This window comes from Lactuca virosa, chromosome 5 (assembly GCF_052849685.1).
Source record: "Lactuca virosa cultivar CGN04683 chromosome 5, Lactuca_virosa_CGN04683_v6, whole genome shotgun sequence".
Taxonomy (NCBI): Eukaryota; Viridiplantae; Streptophyta; class Magnoliopsida; order Asterales; family Asteraceae; genus Lactuca; species Lactuca virosa.
Window position 1 is genome coordinate 352,080,821 of NC_136430.1, and position 22,581 is coordinate 352,103,401.

At 35.5% G+C, this 22,581-nt stretch overlaps 1 protein-coding gene across 1 annotated transcript in view; it reads right to left on the reverse strand.

Annotated features, from left to right (window-relative positions):
* Positions 1–231: 231 nt before the first annotated feature.
* Positions 232–22,581, reverse strand: part of LOC145113417 (uncharacterized) — a 29,982-nt gene continuing 7,632 nt past the window's right edge. The window contains exons 3-6 of the mRNA XM_079049512.1: positions 997–1,133; positions 820–909; positions 364–462; positions 232–262 (exon numbers count right to left, since the gene is read on the reverse strand). Coding sequence (XP_078905638.1) covers positions 232–262; positions 364–462; positions 820–909; positions 997–1,133 — 357 coding nt within the window. The remainder of the gene's footprint in view (positions 263–363; positions 463–819; positions 910–996; positions 1,134–22,581) is intronic.

Below are 22,581 nucleotides of genomic sequence, written 5' to 3' on the forward strand. Positions count from 1 at the left end.
AAAAGGTAGCAGGCCAAAGGCAGGAAGCCCACCAACAACAAAAATGGAATTTACTCTAAAACTTTTAATTTATTTCCCAATCCAAAAACAAAACATCTACCATATATTTTTTTAGTAAAGAACTACGCAAGTTTTATCAAAATCGTACTTCTGCTATCATTGTGATACTCACTGATACTACACTACAATCCGCTTTCGTACAAATATCGAGAAAAACTATCATACAAAATTTCAGTAGAAATCGTATATGAACAACTTCTTACTGTTAAATTAAAGGGAAACAACAATAAAGCAAAAAAGATGGAATGTAAAGCATTTGTTGATGATGATGATGATGATCAACAAGGTATGAAGTCAAGAAACCATAAGACAACATCTACAGGAAGCTTCACAAGGATTACAGCAAGATTTGCAAGCAGAACACAACAGATGCAGCAAGGGCATATGCAACTCAATATTATCCTGCATTTGCACAACTATAAATACTCTTTAACAATTTTTAATCTATAATTTGAAAGATATACATTTAAAAGAAAAAAGAATTTGTAACAGGTCCATGGATTTCCCTAGATCATATGGTTTTCTTGGGAATTTGATTAAGAAACAAACGTATTTCAAAGTAGGGTGATAAATTTCGATCGATAATCATCCATATTTTGGAACGTTAAAAAAATAATCGCTACAGAATCCATATAAAATAATCGTAACTAGATGAAAAACTGCTATGAATTTGGAAATTTAATCGATTGATGCGATTCAAGATTCAGAAGATGAAATCGATTAGGGGAGGGAGAAGGTGATCATTATATACAAACGTACCCAAAAACATAGAAGATGGAGCCGATGATAGACAAAACTGAGGCAATCAAAGCGAATGGCAAGCTTATTAAGAACGCCAATGGCCTGCATCTGCAACCCATCGTTTAATTGGTTGAATGGGATTTTTTGCATGATAAATTGAATTTTGTTCTTCACGAAAAACCTAGCGCACCCCACATTTTTTGTTTTACAGGACGAGCGATCTTTACGGCGATTGCATTGCTTATAACCGTTTTAATGGCGGTTTCGGCGTTGGTCTGTATTCCTTTATCTTTGGATTCCGTTTCCGTAACTTTTCCTGTGCCATCGAATAGCTAAGAATTGAGGTATTTTTTTTTTTTTTTTTTTACGAATAGGTTTTATCCTTTTTGATTTTTGGTATTGTTATTGTGGTTTTAGCCTAGATTAACTGGAATTGAAGTATTGTTAAGAAAATATTAACCAATGTGAATTACAAAACATGCTCGCGAGCATAAGACAGCATGTTTTGTGACTAGACCACACTCTTGCAGTGATGTTTTTATTGTGAGTGTTTGAAATTATTAGTATGGGCTTAACAATGTCTTGTAAGTATATGTCCACAAGTGTTTATGGAAGAAATAAGGATAAGTTGTCTCTTGAAATTTACCATGTTTTATTATGTCACAACTAGCATTTTAGCTAGGAAATTCTGTCATCATGTAAACATCAACTATTGTAAGACTTGTACTCTAAGCGGATATCATACTCTATGCTTAATTAAAATCATCCATTTGAATCAAAACTCATTAATGAAGTTCCAAAACCTAATGCAATACATCTCATATACTTAACTATAGGTCTAAACTCTAAAAATCCCGGTTCAAACTTATTATGGACTAGGATCCTCTTATTGGGCCTAATGGGCCGGTAAACCTTCTATTTGATGATTTTGGACCAATGAAACCCAATTGGGCTCTAGTTGGGCCCACATTCATCAAACCATAGCAATTGGGCCATGTTGGACCTAAAATAACTCACTTATTCTTATGAACCTTTATAGGCCGTGAACCACCTTAAGGAACTATGATGGGCCGTAAACCCATCTTCTCATGGTAATTGGGCCGTAAACCCCACCCCATTACCACCTTTGGGCAAACCCTCAATAAGAGCCCAATGGGCCGAAAATTCTCAACTTGGGCCTCATAATGTCAAACATGAGCTAATATGCCCCAAAGTTCTCCTCTCTTCTTTGCCCCTCTCATTCTCGGCCCAATATAGAAAAACAAATAAGAGTAAAATAGAGTTTGACACCTCAACATTACCTAGTGGATATCCATGCAAGATTTCATGTATCCATGCAAACCTCAAATCACTCTCTTCATAAGTCAACTCTTCACTTTCCCACCTCTCTCTATCTCTAGGCCACACTCTCCCTCTCCACCCTCATTCACCATTTCAAATCTAACTCATTCTCTCTCAACCTCCAACCTCCTCCCACCCTCTACCTCTCAAAAATTTCGAGTGTGTGTATGTGTGTGTTCTTCAAGAACTTCTCATCAAAGGTCATCATATTGGTAAGATATTCTCTCATTAAAGTGTTTAACTTCATTTTTTTGATAATCTTCACTCCTTAACACTTCATTTCATGATCCATGCTCTTAGAACTTCATAGATCTCGAAAATCACTTCAAGAAAGCTTGTTAAGGCCGAAAACCTCTCCAATTATCTTCCAAAACCGAAATCTCCAAAGCAAAGTGAGTTCATACCCCCTATTTTCGGTTTTTACTTTGTTTTGGGGGAGAATACAAGCTGTTTTGTGTAGATCTATGTGTTTATGCATGCATATGTGTGTTTTCATGTTATATGTTGTGTTTATGTTATAAAAACATGTTAGATCTTTACCAAACTCGAAATATCTACTATATTTGGTGATGTTTGTAAACTAAACCATCATATGTGACATACTATGTGGTGGAAAGGATTAAACATGCTAAAAATGTGTGAAAACTAACCAAAATCGTATAAAGGGCCATTTTTGACAAAATAACCAAAAAGTGAGGTTCTTATGTGACTCACGGTTTTGAGGGACCAAAAGAGTCATTTTTAAATAAAAATGGAGCTTTATGATATTCGTGGTCTTAAAGGGCCAAAAGTGCAAATTTTCACAAAAAAAATGGGCCTTATTTGGGCTTCTCACGGCTTTGGGCCAAAAAGTATAACTTTTGGACTTTTGTGGGCTTAAATGTCATTTTCAACAAAACTGTACCAAAAATGTAAATTTTTGATAAGAGGGATTAAAGATGCGAAAATATTAAAATTTGGGCCAAAAAGATGAAATTATCTATAATGGGCCGAAAATGCACATTTTTATAAAAATCAAGCCAAAAATGATATTTTTGACAAAAGTGAGTTAAAAATGTTATTTTTACAAAAACTAGCCTTAAATACAAGTTTTGTTCTAAAAAGGGGTCTGAAATGTTATTTTTACCAAAAATTGGCCTTAACTGTAAATTCTTGGCTTAATGGGCTAAGAATGTCATTTTTACAAAAAGTGGGCCTTTTATGTCATTTTGGTAAATAATAGAGCTAAAACTAGCAAAATAATAACAAACGGGCTAATTAGGTCATTCTCATGTTTATTGGGCCTTAGTGACCCATTTATATGCTAGTTAGGTCCTGAATACTATTTACATGTTTATTGGGCCTTGATGACCCATTTACATGCTCGACGGACCTTGGATACTCCTTGCGTGCTTATTGGGCCTGTAAATATCTTACATGTGAAATGGGCCTTAGTTGTCCTTTTACATATATTTATTGGGTTTGGGTTATATAAACTCATTCTTTACGAGCCTTGAAATGATTTACATGCTTAGTGAGCCTTAGTAGTTCACTTACATGTTCATTGGGCCTGGAGTGTACTTTATATGTTTTCTTTTCGCGTAAAGTTCGATTAAGGATCTAGTGATACGTGTCGGTTGACACCTATTGAGTGTACGACCGTAGCATGTAGTTATAACCATAGTCTCTTGGAGGGAGAGCGGGGATTTGTGTATAGATTTATACGAGGATGACACCCCACATCTGAGTTGTTCACTACAGCTAGACTAAACTAGTCTAGGGTGACAAAAACCTTATTCTATTTCCGTCGGTGTCCATAAACGCCAAGACAGGCGAAATTTGTTGGGTTTTCTATGCATCAAATACACTCTAAAACTAGGCAGCGGAAAAATCGAAACAACAATATACCTAAGTGTACATGCATCCTATGGATCTATGGCTTCATGTTAATTACATCAACCCTAGAAAACTAAAACATAAGTAAGAAAACATACATCTTATGTAGCCTTTGATCTCCATGCTTGAGATCTTGAACCTCCATGAAGTTGCTTGGATGAAAGGACCCAAACCAGAATCCTTCTAATGGTATCACACCCAATGAAACCAAAGAGTGGGATAAAATAACTAGGAGAAGGGTCAATTTCACAAACCCAAAGGGGTTAGAAATCGTACCTAAGAGGGGGAGGAAAAAGAGTTGGCGAATACTTCAAGCCAAGGTGCAAGGAGGAATAAAATCCCTAAGGCCCTATTTATAGCCTTGGATGCCTCCTTAGGTTTAGTACTCCTTCCCATGTGGGATGGGAGCATAACCACGAAATTTCACTCCTTTCCCATGTGGGATGGAGTGATTTTCATCCAACCCTAATTCCATAAGGTTGTGGAACATTCTTGATTAACCAACTATCGATTAATGAACATTCAACCCTTTAATTAATTAAACTGTTAATTAATTCCCAAAATATATTTCCAATTAGTTTCTAATTAATTATTAACCATAATAATTAATAAACCAATTTCTCCTTTATTTATTCTACTCAATTTGGGTCTTCAGGGCAACCCAAAAGGACTCTGCTATTATTAGAAATATGATCGACAGTTAATGACCTTGGACACTATTCCAACAGTCTCCCACTTGGACAAGTCATCAACTTTACATGGACCAATATTTCTCTAATAATCAACAGAGAGTTAGCCATCCAATGCAACTACCGAACTCTTGATCTAATCAAGATTCAGCCCTTAGATAAGTGATCAACTATCCCTTCGTTCTATGATATCTGTATGAATTCGAGACATGGATAATGGTCAATCTCAAGAATTCAAGATTATGTTTCCCGATATAGATTTGTGACGACTACATCTGACTACTAAATTGAACACATCAATTCCATTCAGGGCTCGGCCAAGCACTTTAAATGTCAGCACCAAATCATTGAGGGACCCAGAGATATCGCTTCTCCTATTAAGGCAAAAGGAACGAATAAACTTTGACTACATAGTTTCTGTCTTTTTCATCAAGTCACACATGGACATACCCTTTATAACTACCAGTTACGGTTAGCGTTGGAGTAGACCAATGCATAACAGAATCATAGAGCAAAACCCCACATGTATCTAGGTTTGAAGAATAGAAGATATTATCGTCTTAGAATTACTCGTGACTGAATCCATGAAGTAATCTCTAAGCGTGGGTTGGTCCAATACTTAAATCTCTATTAAGCACTCATGAGTGTTAGCGCAATCACTATGCTATGTCTAATCAATATGGACAATCCACCAATACTCATGACAATCTTGAATCACTACTTACTTCCAAGAGTATGACCGACTGTGGACGTTTGAGTAAATTAATAATCGGGAAGTGGGTTCCAAACATGCAAAAGTGAGAACGCAGTGATAAGCTAATTGAAATGACCGAACTCCATCATATATTAAGATCACCACTTAATAATCGCCAAATCAAATTAAACTTATACCGCTTAAAGTTCTCGGGGTTTTAAAACAAACCAAACTAAAAGTGTTTAAGCCAATTCATTTACAAATCTAATGCCTCTCGACTTTGTCTGACTGTCAGACATGGTCAATGACACCGGCTTATGGAATGGATCGACAAGATTATCTTTCGATATGAATCATTGACTATGATGTCTTTACATTTGACTCACTATCAAATGTGTTGGTACTTACTGAGTATGTTTCATGTGAGCTCGTGTGACTTGGGATCCATACTCGAGGTAAGTTCACCCAAAGTCACAAGAAACTTCATAAGGACCATCAATGATTGAATTTCAACAAATATGTCACTAATGAATCTCTTTCAGTCACATTGTCCAATTTGCAATTTAACCAACTGCAATATACTCTAAGTATGTTAAATCCACTATGGTGTATTACCTGGTACTCTTTCAAGCTAATATATCACCATTCAGTAAAAGCACGAATTCCGACTGCGAACGGAATTGCATTTATTAATGTGGAACTTAGCATCAATGTAACTCTTACAATGATCTCTTCCATACTATCAATATCATCTCTTCTGTCCTCCAAGGACACTTAAGAATGTTCTTGATCTTGATTCATTGATTCTTGCCAAATTGATCTAATCAAACTTGTCATGCTCAAGGCATACGAGTCATTAGATCTAGTACATGTCATGACATTTATGATCGATCCCATAGCAGAAGCATATGGGACATGACTCATTTGCTTTAGCTCAATAGTCGAACTAGGACATTAACATTGCTCAATGTCATGCCAGCCTAAACTCCTTTTTGAGTTCTGCATGTCGAGTTTCCTCAACATTCAATGTAATTTGGCTTAATCCAATGAATCACTTTGATCTATCTCCATAGATCCTTATTATGTACGTGTTTTGTATCTCCCATGTATATCATAGCGAAACAATTCTCACACCAAGCCAAACTTTTACACTTGCTAAGTTAGAATATAGTTTCTTATGAATCGTACATTATCTATGTACAACACAAGGATGACTACAGTGCTCCCACTAGCACTGACATATATATATATATGGCTTATCTATGTTTCTCGAAATTCAAACTCCTTGAACATTCTCATTGAAACAAAGAATCTAATTACTCCCACTATCTTTGACATATATATGGATTATCTTTATTTCTCGAAATTCAAACTCCTTGAACTTTCTCATTGAAAATAATGATCCATCTTGCGAGATGCTTATTTCGGTCCATAAATGAACTTGTTAAGCTTACACATCTTTCAAAACCTATCTTGGTTCAATTATGTGTTTGTTCCAATCCATGATTGTCTCTACTTGAAGATCCACTTGCACTTAAGGGCTAAGGTCAAGTGCTTGATCTACCAAATTACAACATACACGGATTGAATCTCGCTTTCCATTTCCTCCTTCTATGTTGTAGCCTTTAGGGCCTACCATAGCTTCCGATAGCTGGTACACTCTGATTTCTCCATACCAGTGACTCATTTACCTCAGTAATATAAACTATTATATAACTAGTATATGATGTTATCTATCAGATCTATAAGGAAGTGGTGGAGGTATAGCTCCTTCAATCCTGGATTGAATGCTATGAACAAATATATTCCTCTCATTGGTTGACTCTCGAATCTTATCAAGAGCAATGTGGCTCCCACTAGCTCTTTTGGAAATCAGTTCCCTCTCTTGGACGACTGCCCTTTAAGCAACATACACTTTGTTCTCATATGGATTGTTAAACAATTATCCAAAATGCTTGATGGGTTCACCAACAAGATACAACATCTCTATTCAAATTCCTAGATTGTCGAGCGCTTCACGACGAGCGTAAGCCTCATAATCGTAGACTTCCATATATGGCAGTGAGGGTAGAATCCCACTTCACATACCATAGAGTGTTTCAAGAACCTACTTAGTTGGCACAAGACCAAAGGACTTCTTGTAACAATATTCATGGTACAATCCACGAATTGTTAGCAAACACAATGTGACACATATAGTACAAAATCAATGAACGATTTGTTTCTCTATCCAACTAACACTTCCTAGTGGTAGTGTTTTGGGTGGAGATAGATCATGAAACTCCTTCACGATCACTTAGATGATCGATAAATTTTGGACTGAGATTCTCACTATGAGTGTCTCATCCTATTGCCCAATTGATTCTTAACTTCGCTATATGAGAGCTCTGAACACCTGAGAGGTTCCAGACTCACATTCATACGAAGTTGGTCTTAATATGTATCGTGGTTAATCTGAATGGTCCATTAGTGTGAATTAATTCCAACAGATACTCACATCACCCAGTGATGTGTTCATCATCTATCTTGATAAACAAGATTTGCATTTATCATAAGACTCGAGGTCAAATGATATCCAAAATCCGATCCAACTGGATACTTGGTAATGCATTTCTCATTTATGTATCCAAGACTATGATTCCACAATTACATTTCACCCAAAACTTTGGATGTATTTGAATCAGTACATATTGTGGTCAATCTTAACGACCAATTAGGTAAACTAATTTCAACAGATATTCACAATAATACACCTTATTCAAATGTTCGAATCAATTTTGAACTATTGCTGCTATACTAGCTTCATATATTTCATGAATTTCTTTTAACATGTTAGAATGCTCCACATTTAAATAAGTCAGAACTATCTCATGAATCATGGTATAAACAATTTAAATTATAATACCATAGACTAAACATTTGAAGAGAATTGTCCTTTGATCCCATGAATGTAGCAAGGGCTTGGCATTCATGATCAAATTATCTTCTCCATGTTTCAATCTTCTTACTTCATTTTTAGTAACTGCACATTCTTGCAAATGCCAATACTAATCCTTAGTAAAACACTCAAGGTTTAGAAGTAATGTTTTGATGACATTATAAATCCATATATTTGATTGAACACCAAACATGGGAGAACTAGTTATTATTTGATCCTATGGAAAGTAGCACGGGCTCGTGATCCACAATCAAATTTAACTTCTTCATGTTCCAGTCCTTTCACCTCAAATATACATTTGGGCAAGTTTGCTTTCTTAGTCCTTTTTCTTGTTATGGAAACAATCAGCTATCAGAACATGTCTTATAATAAGCCTTCTTTTTTCCTAGGTATTAGGGCCTAGATTAGGTATACTAATCGCCTTTTAAACCATGGGCAATTGACTTTCTTCTTCTTGACACTTCTATTCATGATAGTAAGTTATGGGAGCATTTTGAAGTATGAGTTTCTATGATTTCCATGTTATTTCCAAAAGGAAACCTCAACATGCTACACAACTCCTTAATGGACATTCCAAGTTGTTCATATCAAAATCAGAATGAACTGATCATATGTACATGTTAGCTAGCCGACTAACCATAGTTAACTCCTAACTCAAGGAAATTCCATTTTACTTCAATATGTCAATTTACAACATACATTTTATAATTGCTCTTTCTAACAATTTAGAATGAAATGTTTGAAGTAACCTAGGAAGAGCTTTAACAAAGGCATGATCTTTCCTTTCGTTTAAGAGAAATATTCCCAAACTACAAATTTGAAAAGATTGATCATCCTCATAGCTAATCCTTTCAAAGGTTTTATAGCAGTAGATTTTAGTGGATAAGGTTATAGACACCATTCAATAAAATTCCATTATAGTTTGTTTTACTTATCCTTAGAAAATAATCACCCTAAATAAAATTATTTTAGAAGACTAGGATCCATATTTGGCTCCATGATGTGTAAAGGGATGCCATAAACACACCATAAAGTTATTTAGGTAGGCAAAGCCCTTTGCCAATTTCGATCACCATGAAATTCCTAGATCTTTGAGATTCATTGACTATCAATGACATGTTAATCTCGGATTATGTTCATCTCAAATTCAATGACGGGGTCGTCGCGGATCATTGAACAGATGGTGAATCGACCATACAAAATTGCGCGGTCCCCGGCTCAAGTTACGCTTGAGATTCGCGAGTTCCACATCATTCTCAACCTATACTCTCAAATTGACGTGTCGGTTAACCACGCGAGCTCCATCAACAAGTTATAAAGAGAATGTGCAACTTTTATGGATAACATAAGATTCACATTAAATAGATTGGGAATTAACCTTGCAAAATCGCATGGTTCCAGGCTCAAGTTACGCTTGAGATTCGCGAGTTCCATATCATTCTCAACTATACCCTAGATTGATGTGTCGGTTAACCACACGAGCTCCACCAACAGAATATAAAGAGAATGTGCAATTTTCATGGATAATATAAACTCACATTCTATTAATAAATCGGGATTTTGTTTTATACTTGTATTTATATTACTTTTAGATTGACCATTATCACTATCAAACCCTTTTGGTAGCTCCATTCTCAAAATGCAATAGGGCGGTGACGGTGGTAAGCGCGAAGCATATTAAAAACCGACCTCATTAGGAATCAAAGAGACCTCTTTAAACCCCTACATTAGAACGGGTGAGCCTAGTCGAGGTAAGACTGACAATGTCAATATTTAAACACGCGAGGGCGCATGTTGTAACTTTCTTATACATATAATAAACACAATTCTAATATATATAAATACAAGGGGTAAATTTAAAACTCTTTAATTAGTTGTCTATTATTAATTCTAATTAATTGCGAGAACGCAATGTAACAATTAATAAATCATGAGGGGTTAATATTCAAATTTATAAATCCATATTATAAATAATATTAAATATTTAAATTCACTATTTAAATAACAAATAAATATTCAAATTCAAATAAACAAATTTAAATAATATATATCAATTAATAAATATTCAAATTCAAATAAACATATTTAAATAATATTTATCCATTATCAAATACATATTCAAATTCAAATAAACACACTTAAATAATATTTATCAATTTTCCAGATTCAAAAACAATTTAAATTAGGTATTTATCCATATTTAATAAACCTTCATATTTGAAAAATGGCAAAAATCCGAAAACCCTAATTCTGTTGAGCTCACGTCGTGAACTCCTTGTTCACGTCGTGAGCTACGACTAGGGTTTTTATCAATTATGAATTTTTCATCCAATCTTCTTCCATTCAGTTTCAAACAAGTTTTTACAGAAAACATGGATCTAGGGTGAAAGTAACCATGAACCAATGGCTCTGATACCACTGTTGGGTTTTCTATGCATCAAATACACTCTAAAACTAGGCAACGGAAAAATCGAAACAACGATATACCTAAGTATACATGCATCCTATGGATCTATGGCTTCATGCTAATTACATCAACCCTAGAAAACTAAAACATAAGTAAGAAAACATACCTCTTATGTAGCCCTTGATCTCCATGCTTGAGATCTTGAACCTCCATGAAGTTGCTTGGATGAAAGGACCCAAACCAGAATCCCTCTAATGGTATCACACCCAATAAAACCAAAGAGTGGGATAAAATAACTAGGAGAAGGGTCAATTTCACAAACCCAAAGGGGTTAGAAATCGTCCCTAAGAGTGGGAGGAAGAAGGGTTGGCGAATACTTCAAGCCAAGGTGCAAGGAGGAATAAAATCCCTAAGGCCATATTTATAGCCTTGGATGCCTCCTTAGGTTTAGTACTCCTTCCCATGTGGGATGGGAGCATAACCACGAAATTTCACTCCTTTCCCATGTGGGATGAAGTGATTTTCATCCAACCCTAATTCCATAAGGTTCTGGAACATTCTTGATTAACCAACTATCGATTAATGAACATTCAACCCTTTAATTAATTAAACTGTTAATTAATTCCCAAAATATATTTCCAAAATATATTTCCAATTAGTTTCTAATTAATTATTAACCATAATAATTAATAAACAAATTTCTCCTTTATTTATTATACTTAATTTGGGTCTTGAGGACAACCCAAAAGGACTCTGCTATTATTAGAAATATGATCGACAGTTAATGACCTTGGACACTATTCCAACAAAATTGTCATTATCTAGTATGGTTATAACGACTCACTTAGAGGAATTAACATTATAAATTTACGGGAAAACCATTCTCATTTCTCTTTGGATTACTCGGTAACTTACTCGCGCCGGTACGCAACCTCGGGGGTTGTTTTACCAGCATTCTCTTTTACAGACAACATCGGGTTGTCTGGGGGCATTCTCTTTACATTCTCTTCATTCTCTTTTGACATTCTATTAAACAATAACACACATGCATTAATACAAGATCAGACACAAACATACTAAACTGTTTTAAGAAAATATAGGATTTTCATGTGATTACAAAGTTATACAAATCATTTTCTCAAACATGCTTATGAACTCACCAACATTTTTATGTTGACCTTTTTAAATTAACTTGTATTCTCATGAAACCGTTGAACAGGTTGAACAGAACGAAATCTGGGATATTTTGTCATATTTTGTTGCATCTTATTTTAACTATTTTGGGCATGTAATATTCAAATATAATACTTGATGTAAACTATGTATGTTGTTATCCTCTATGTGTGGTAATGATGATGTTATGTTCAATTATATACTTTGTGATGATACTACAAGAAAGAAGTCACATCAATGCCCCCGGACGTTTCCACAGTCTGGTTCGGGGGTGTGACAGATTGGTATCAGAGCATTGTTTATAGTGAACTGGCATATCAAATCATACAAGATATGCAACTATAAATACAATGGGACTAAAACACTCTGAATAAAATACATACCTAGGTGTGCGTTAATACTATAACCCTAAAAGTCTCTGGAGGAAATGGAACACCGTGGTCAAACACGGATAGTTATGTAGTCGTATTGGGGGTAAATATAGCCTGATCAACTATATTTATTCAAAATACAACCAACATGTGGTTGGGGGTGTTCATGTTGGGAAGTGAATCTAGAAACTTACCTCGTGTCCAAAAAGCTCTAAGGAACTCAAACCTAAACAATTAAAATACTATAGGAGTATTTGAAATGTTATCTACATACACTCTCCTCACACACTTCTCACCCCTCCGTTTCTCGCGCAATCATCTTGGAAGAATTCCAACAAGGTGTCCTTTACTATCAGACCCTGGTGGCCAATAGGCTAATCGAGGGAGAACCTGGTTTGGTTCAAAGGGAAGATCCAGGTTTAGAACCTGAGGAGTATGTGGAGACAGACTACGAATACGAGAAATCCGATGAGGAGATGGAAGAAGAAGGGAACATTGAGGAAGTCCCTAGCGAGCCTCACTCTTCAGAGATGATACAGGACCATCCCGCAGCACCAGAGGATTACACCGACCGACTACACCTCTTGTAGGAAGAGGTAGCCACTCTTTGCGGAGCTGTGCGAGCAGAGCAAAGGAATAAAGAGATCACTCGAGAGATGAGTGAATTGACTGACCTTGTGAGGCAATATTTTAGCATCTGAGCACCACCACCAAATGCATCCACCCACGATTAGGATCAGCTCCACCCCCACTACTATTCGTTATGATTCTCTTTCGCGTACTAAGATGGTATTTACTAATGAAACAATTGTGTGTTTTCCTTATTTCATGCTATTGCATGAATTCACTTATATGCACAACCGAACCACCCCCCCCCCCCCCCGCCGAAACCACTGGATACTCAAGGATCTCGGAACCAAAATAATCCATGTACTCTGTGGGTGGACTTAATATTCGTGCATAATCTACTATTACTTACCACCATAAATACATCATAGGGATGTGGGTTGAAGCATTTAGAACCATACAAAAAGACGCAAAATTTATAGAGTACAACCAGAAATGACCATCGTTACTTACGATCTTGCTTATCATCATGCAGCAGAAAAGGTCATCCCACAGAAATAACAAGCACACCAATGAGACACCAATATTGCAGATGGACTCTGCTACATTCCAAGCTGCTGTAACAGCAGCCGTAACCGTTGTTATGGCACAACTCAACGCAAACAACACCATCAGAGGTGGAAATAGTGTCGACAACTCCAGCCGAAGTAACAACCCCGAAAACCAACGAGTGACATCTTATCAAGGCACTCCAAACCCCAAACTTAAGAGCAGGAAGTGAGAGTCTGGGAGTAAGAGAAAGGGACAGCCAACTCAAGGATCCTCAAAGAAACAACATGATGTTGTTGTCCATGCGGCCATGACACCTACTACATCACCTCCAGCAGGACCATATGTTGGAAGCCTTCCAAAATGCAAAAAGTGCAATTTCCATCATAAGGGAGCCTGCCGGGAGCTATATTGCAATAGATGCAACAAGAAAGGACACACCGCCCGATACTGCAGATCCCGACCACGACAGAACCAACATCCACACAACAACAACAACAACAACAACAACAACAACAACAACAACAACAACAACAACCGCAACAACAATAACGTTGGGGTTAGTCACACTTGTTACAAATGTAGAGGAACCGGTCACTTCAGACGCAATTGCCCCAAAACCAACAACCAGGGAGCAGGAGGATCGGGAAGAATCTTGACTTTGGGTCAAGGTGAGGCAATTCAAGACCCGACTATTGTTACGGGTACGTTCCCACTTAACAACACTTTTGCTTGCATCTTATTCGATAGTGGAGCTGAGCGAAGCTTCGTTAGTAACAAATTCAAACACCTACTAAATCAACAACCCCAGAAGCTAAACGAAGCCTTCACGGTGGAGATGGCTAATGGGAAAACCGAAACAACTAAAGATGTTTACGTAGGGTGCACATTAACACTAAATAATCATTCATTTCAAATAGATTTGATGCCAATAAATATTAGGAGTTTTGATGTGATAATCGGCATGGATTGGTTAAGCCCCCACCGTGCTGATATTATGTGTCACGAGAAGGTCGTTCGCCTTCACCTCCCTAACCACGAAACCCTAATAATATATGGTGATAAACCTGGCGCCAATCTTCGTCTTATCTTGTGCATCAAGGCGCAAAAATGCTTGCACAAGAAAAACTACGCATTCCTCGCTCATGTTGTGGATAAAGCCAAAGAAGAAGTAGACATTAAAGACATCCCAGTGGCATGCAACTTCTCAGATGTATTTCCAGAAGACCTTCCGGGAATACCCCCAGAAAGACAGGTTGAATTTCGAATCGACCTCATACCAGGAGCCACATCAATTGCCAAATCACCCTACAGGTTAGCTCCCGCCGAAATGCAGGAGTTATCCAGTCAATTAAGCGAATTGTTGAGTAAAGTATTCATCAGACCAAGCTTCTCACCCTGGGGAGCTCTGGTCTTGTTTGTCAAGAAAAAGGACGGATCCTTCAGGATGTGCATCGATTATAGGGAATTGAATAAGCTCACTGTCAAAAACCGATACCCACTCCCTCGGATTGACGATCTATTCGACCAACTTCAAGGAGCTAGTTACTTCTCCAAAATAGATCTAAGATCCGGTTATCATCAACTTCGAGTACGAGAAGAGGATATTCCAAAAACTGCTTTCCGAACTCGATACGGTAATTACAAAATTGTTGTGATGCCCTTCGGTATAACAAAATTGTTGTGATGCCCTTCGGCAGAACGAAATCTGGGATATTTTGTCATATTTTGTTGCATCTTATTTTAACTATTTTGGGCATGTAATATTCAAATACAATACTTGATGTAAACTATGTATGTTGTTATATTCTATGTGTGGTAATGATGATGTTATGTTTAATTATATACTCTGTGATGATACTACAAGAAAGAAGTCACATCAATGCCCCCAGACGTTTCCGTCGTCTGGTTCGGGGGTGTGACATATTAACCATCAATGTAAATGTGAACTCCAAGGAAAAATTGTAGAGAGGGTGTCTCCTTATTCCGTCTGTATGACCTAGAAATTGCGTTTTGGATGTTAGGAGTTTTGCCATATCTCCGATTTACGTAGTGGGAGTGTTAATTGCTATTAGGGGCAGATATTATATGGGGCTAGGGGGGTTGTCCCCCCCCTGATTTTTTTGACATAAATAGTCCATATACTTTAGTTTTATACATATTAGGCCCAAAAATATAAAATTTTGACTATGACCCCCTCTGTTCACCAATTTTTATACAAATTTTTCGGCCCACCCCAAATGAAAGATTGAAGCTCCGCCACTGATTGCTATAAGAGGATGTTAATAGCAAGTTTACTTCTTGGTGCTTCACCATGTTGGCTCCTTCTGATCCCTTGCATATAACTGTATTACTTAGGTTTTTAACAACATAAGGTTATATGAAATATCACACATAGATTATGTTTATGTATCTACCTTTTGCATGGTTGAGTATGGATTTATGGGACGTCAATGTAATTTATTGGTCAAACCATGGATCTTTTTCGTTGCAGGTGATTTAGATACATGAAATATGCATTATTTTCATAAAACAATTTATTTTTCATTATAATGAACTATTTGTTGTTTAGGTACCCATGAAGATTATTTATAAAGAAATATGCATGCATCAAGATGCATTCGAAAATTGCTAGGCTAGAGGATACAAAAGTTAATTTGAAGAGAGAGGTTATAAAAAATAAAATAAAAGGTGACAAAACGAAAGCGAATGATATGATAGTAATTTAATTTGTAATGTACCAAATTCCAACCGTAAAATCTTGAAATTAAGAGTGCAGTGTTTACCAAAAGGTTTAATTTATAATGATTAATGAATCATAAAATCATATTTTCACGTTACATCGTCACAGTAAAAATACGGAAGCTAAGTCTTGTTTTGACAACCATAACGTAACATAAAATGGATAAACTAGATGACATGCCCTTCCGAGAATGTCCAGATATCTCAATCATGTCAGCTCCTTGCCCTTCGAACCAGAAGAACCTGCAACTAAAAACATAAAGTAGCAACTATAAGCCTAAGGCCTAGTGAGTAATCACAACACTCGCCCATTATACAGATCATATGCATTTAATATCATGCATATAAACATCAAGTAACAACCATATATTGCTTACTTTCTATCATATAACATATGCTAGCACACATAATGTCACACCCCCGAACCAGACGGCGGAAACGTCCGGGGGCTCGTGTGACTAACAATTGAATAATCATCACAATGAATATACATGAATCATAACACGATCATCACCAACATTACATAATACAACTAGCATTGTTTACATCAAGTACTTTGTTAAAATACATAAGTTCAAATTGTTAAAAGTACGATAAGTGCTGTTACATAAAACAAAACCCTACACACTTGCATATCTTCCAGCTTAACGATTACCTGAGAATACAAGTTGTTTTGAAAACGGTCAACATATATAATGTTTGTGAGTTCATAAGTATGTTTGAGTAAAAGTCTTTGTATCTTTCATAAAAACCCAGAAAATCCGATATTTTCTGTAAAATGTCTGAAAATGTTGTGAAAATCAAGTATAAATGCATGTGTGAATTTCATAGTTATAGCTTATAAAAGAGTAGTTTAGTTTCATTGTATTGTGAATAAATAATAAATGTATATGAATAATTTCCCCCAGAAAATCCGATATTTTCTGTTTTATATAATGTCTAGATTCTTGTATCGTTAAATAAGTTGTTTTGCATTGACACAATCGAAGAGTTTATCTTCAAAAGTTTACTTTTGGTATTGAATCCCTATATGAGCCGTTATAACCATGCATGATAATGACTAGGTCGCCCGTCTTGGTATTTTTCCAAATGTCAGTCTTGCTAAGGATGTTGTCGCCCTAGATTGGCCTAGTCTAGCTGTAGCGAACAACTAAGGCGTGAGGGGTCACCCCGTATAGATCTATACACAAACTCTCGCTTTCTTACCAGGAAACTCTGATTATAACTACAGGCTACGATTGTACACTCAGAGGTGCCAACCGACATGTCTCACTAGATTCTCAACCCCTTTTTGTATTATGTTTAATGTTTACGTATAAGTGGTATGTTTTTGTATTCGAAAGGTACATATATAGGTATACGACATTTAATGATTACACAAAGGATTAGTTACGGCATACTAACATGTGAAGTTTCCATTCCAAGCCATATTAGCATGTAATTAGACCAAAAAGTCCCAATAACATGAAAAAGGGTAATTTAGGCCCAATAGGCATGTAAATGGGCCACAAAAGCCCAATAAACATGTAATCCATAACTTAGGCCCAAATTAACATGTAAGTGGGTCGCAAGACCCAATAAACATGTCATGGAAAACATTGGGCTCAATATATACTTAATTGGGCCCTTATGGCCCAATGGCCAATAAATGTGAATATTAGGCCCAATAAATAGTTATCCGGCGTATTTCGTTCGTTTGTTTTGTTCCGTTGTTTGTTTTAGCTCAAGGTTTACTAGATGGATGATAAGAAGCTTTCTTTTGTAAAAATGACATTTTTGGCCAATAAACCTCAAATTTTTAATTAATGCCTAAAGTTTTGTAAAAATGACACTTTAGTCCATAATTTATAAAAATTTGTAATTTTGTCCCAAGTGTTTGGAATTTCACAGATTTAGCCCAAAAAGTTATATTTTCACATTTAGAACCCTGTTTTGCATAAAAGTACATTTTCAGCCCCCTTGGTTGTAAAAATTTACACTTTCGGCCCAATTTTGGAAAATTTTACATTTTTGGTCCAATTTGAAAATAAATGTGATTTTCACCCCTAAATTTGGTTTGCTTACATTTATGACTCAAAATTTGGCCAAATTACATTTTTAAACCTCAAAACTTCATTTTTTTCGCAAATTGGGCCCAAAGGCCGTGAGGCCCAAAAGTTTTGGCCCAATAAGCTTAAAATTGCATTTTTTGCCCTTTTTAAAGTATGTTTAACATAAAAATACCTTTTTATATATGTAGGACCGGTTTGGCCCTTATAAAAACATAAACGCCACTTTTTGCCCTTATCTTTTGTTTTCTTGACAATTTTGTCCTTTAACAAGGTTTTTGTTGAAATCTTTTGTATCGAAAACTTGTAATCACTTTTGGCATGATAATATGATGGGTATAATGTCATAGTTCATAGATCTTTGCTAATAATACTTAGAATTTTGAGACTTGTTAAGATCCAACACATTTTTACTAAATAAGTTAAGTATTCACACAAAACATGCATATAACACATAGATATACATATTTTACTTGCATTCTCCCCCAAAAATCATATGAAAACCGAAAACAAGGGGGGTATGAACTCACCTTTGCTTGATGTTTCAGTTTTTGAAGAAGAAGTGGAAAGAGATGAAGTGATTTTCGGCCCTAGCAACTTTCTTGAGTGGATCTCGAACTTAAGAAGTTTTCTAGGAGTATGATCACTAAAAGCTTGTTTAGAAGGAGTGATATAACATAAGAAAGAAGTTATGTAACTTGGATATGTAAAGACTTACCAAGAATGATGATTTTTGGTGGTGGAAACCTTCTTGAAGATGCTCTAAATCTCGAAAATTAGAGAGGAAAGGAGGAGTGTCTTTGTGAATGTTGGAGAGAAATTTGAAATTGGAGTGTGTGTGTGTATTTTCGGCCGAGAGTAGAATAAGAGAAGGGAGAGAGAGGGGTGAGGTGACTAGCATGGATATATGGTGGTCCTTGCATGGATACACGATGTATAAAATGGAGGTGACATCCCCAAGTCAACCCCCCATTACACTTCTTTTCTCTTTTTTTTTGTTCTACACATGGGCCGAGATTTTTGGGCCAAGAAGAAAGGGTGCAGTAGTTTTGGGCCCATTAACTTTAGTTAGGATATTTGGGTTCTAAACATAACTTTTTCGGCCCATTGGGCCTTTGGAAGCATTCACGGCCCAAATAGAATAAAAGAATGGGCTTATGGCTCACTAAGGTTAATTGGATTAGTTATGGCCCAATAAGGCCCATTAGAGTTAGAATGAATCATTCTAGGCCCAAATGGTTCAAAATGTTATAGATTTGGGAGTTGGGTCCATTTAGAATCTAAATAGGGTTTCCAAGCCCAAAATTAGTTGAATTGAATACTTATTGGTCCATTAGGCCCAATAAGGAAATCCTAGTCCAATATAGACTTAAACCGGGATTCTTATGGCTTCAGACTCTTTGATGAACATGAATGGTGAATCTATATGAGCATTGAGTGAGATTCTCATAACCCCATTCAACTAGAATCCCTCTGAGAGGTCTGTCTCTAATTGACCTAATGCTGTCACTTCCCTCTGAGAGGTCTATCATGGTCTTACATCATTATAATCCAACTAGATTCCCTATGGTGGTTGTTCTCTAGTTAGCATATATACACCACATAGTATATATGATAAGTAAGCTCATGAGAACTCACTTGAACAACCAACAAGATGAAATCCAAAGAGCTAAATTAGTGGTACCGAGTCTTCCTCAAATCACTACACAATAAATATCTCTTGTTTAATAATTAAGGTAATACATTTATCTACATTTCCTTATCGAGTCTATGTCAAATAAAAAGTGGTTTTGTGGGTAAAAGACCATTTTGTCCTAAAAGATCCAAACCCAACACAATTTACCAAAAATCAAACTGGTCAAAAAGTCAATGACCAATGACCAACCGTGTTGTGGCCATACCTTGACCGCATCGTGGTCCAGTCACGACAAAACACAGACGCGATACTCCCTTATCTACCGCATTAAGGTCAGTCCTTGACCGCGTCATGATTCTTTTGGTATAATAATTCACTTATTAAGCACTTAATCCATACAGATCAAGGCTCATATCTTCATATATGATTCATCAGAGTGACCTAATGGATAAAGTTTCTAACTTTATCCATTTTAAGGGCTAGATCTATTCTAATTTACAACCTTAACTTGATTAAGTCCAATAAAGCTCATAAATTGTTGCATGGTTAAATGTGAAAATAAGAAAACACAAATTTCTTCTTTCCAAAGTCTAAATTAATACACATTTGCCACCCAAAGTTCTAGAGTTGCTCAAACTCAAATAACTCTTAGATCTAAACATTGACTTGAATAAAGTTGAGATCTTGAAGACTTACAATGTAGAAGTGAGGATAAGAAGATGGTTTCTTGAGTTGCGGATGAGAGCAAACACCAATCTTGAACTCTTGAGAGCTTCTTATCCTACCCAAGAGATTCAAGAACAACAACACATGGACATGGAGTTAGGGTTTCAAGCTGAGAGGATGTAGGCTATGTTGGAAAGAATATCTAAGGTCATTAACTAGTTGGTAATATTTCTAAACAATAACAAGGTCCTTTTTGGGTTGCCTTCAAGACACATATGATGAATTGAAAGAAATAGATATAAGGAGAAAATAAGTTTATAATTTATTATGTTTAATAAATTAATCATGAAATATTTTAGAATTGGACATCTTTTGGCTCTAAAAAATTGTGGCATTTCAGTCATACTTCGTGCTTTTTTTGCTCTACTATTTGTCCCTCAATTTTTTCTCTGCCATTTTTGGTAGAACTTTCAAAGTTAGTTGTTAGTTTTGGTGCAAAGGTTTTTTGGTTTCTTACGGGTTTTTGTTTACATTATTCTTATATTGAACTCAGTTAGCTATAAATCTTCATGCATGTCAAAATTCATCCATTCATTGTGCAGTTATCTTATATATAGTTGTGATTGATTTCATAAAGTGCCATATAATTATTTTAATTTAATGATCGGTACAAAAAAACCAATACTTTAGTTTTTAATTACATTTTAACATGAAAAATATGATGGTTAGTTTGACTTGTAATAAATATTGAATAGAGAAATTATGTATGTACCTTCCAAATTGCGTTGTATACTCCTTGTGAGTGGAATAATGTGTATGTACCCCGTGATTTGTCAAAACCAATATTTTATGATTACATAGAATCTATCACATAGTTTTTAGTTTTAGGAATGACAATTTATAATTATGTTTAATACTTACGAAGATTTATATAAATGATATTTTAAGCTAGAACGATAAATATTTAAATAATTTCGGAATGTAGAAAAAACCAATTATAAAAGTTACAATGCACTTATTTTAGTGAATTACATATATATCCTTCAAGCTTCAATTTGAATTTTAAATTCAAATATTATATAAAGATTAGATGTCGATTCCTGATAAGTTATTGTATTTTCGTAAATTATATACATTTTCGCATGAACCTTTCCACACACACACACACACACACACACACACACATATATATATATATATATATATATATATATATATATATATATATATATATATATATATATATATATATATATATAGGATCGGATAGAAACCCAAAAAACGGTAGGAACTGCGAGGACACTTTTTAACCATTGATTTTGAAATATGTGTGGTTGTGATAAATCAGATCTTTCCTTTTTTTTCTTTTAAAATTTGTGGTGGCAATTTTGAAATTACTGAGAACTTTTTCTGTTTTTCTTCTTAAGGGAAAAATACTTGAGGACAAACCTGTCAATAATGCATTAGAAAACCCTAGTTCATGTTCTTTAGCGGAAATTTCTTGATTGCCAGCTTCCTTTCTTCTTTTCTCCCCCGTCTCTCTAAAATCTACTACTGAATCCTAAATTGTACTACAAAATTCGTTTCAAATCTCGTAAACTCATTTGAAATCGATGTGTATTATGGAAATTAGTCCAGTACTTCGTATTTTACCTTTTTTCTTTCAATTTCTTCGATAACCGAGATTGGCTGAACATTTGGTTTATAGTTTCAAAGTCAATGTAACCCGGTAAAATTGATTTGAGTACATTTTCTTTGATTATTTCTGTTTTTATAATGTTTCTTTGTTTTTTTTGTTTGAAACCCTAGTTTTAGAAGTGTTTTGGGGTTTTTTGTTACTTTTTTTTTCATCTTTGATCTTCTTATACTTGTACTTACTTAATTTGTTTGAAAATCAATCCCAAAATTAGTATTAAGCTTATGTTCTTTTAATGTCATTAAACTTTGTGATCGATTACACATTTGTGTTATAGTTTCGAAGTTAATGGAAGCAAGTAAACTCAATTTGAACACTTTTTCCTTCATTATGTGTGTTTTCTTTTATAGCGTTCTTTGCTTTTGTTTCGAACCTTAGTTTCTAAAGC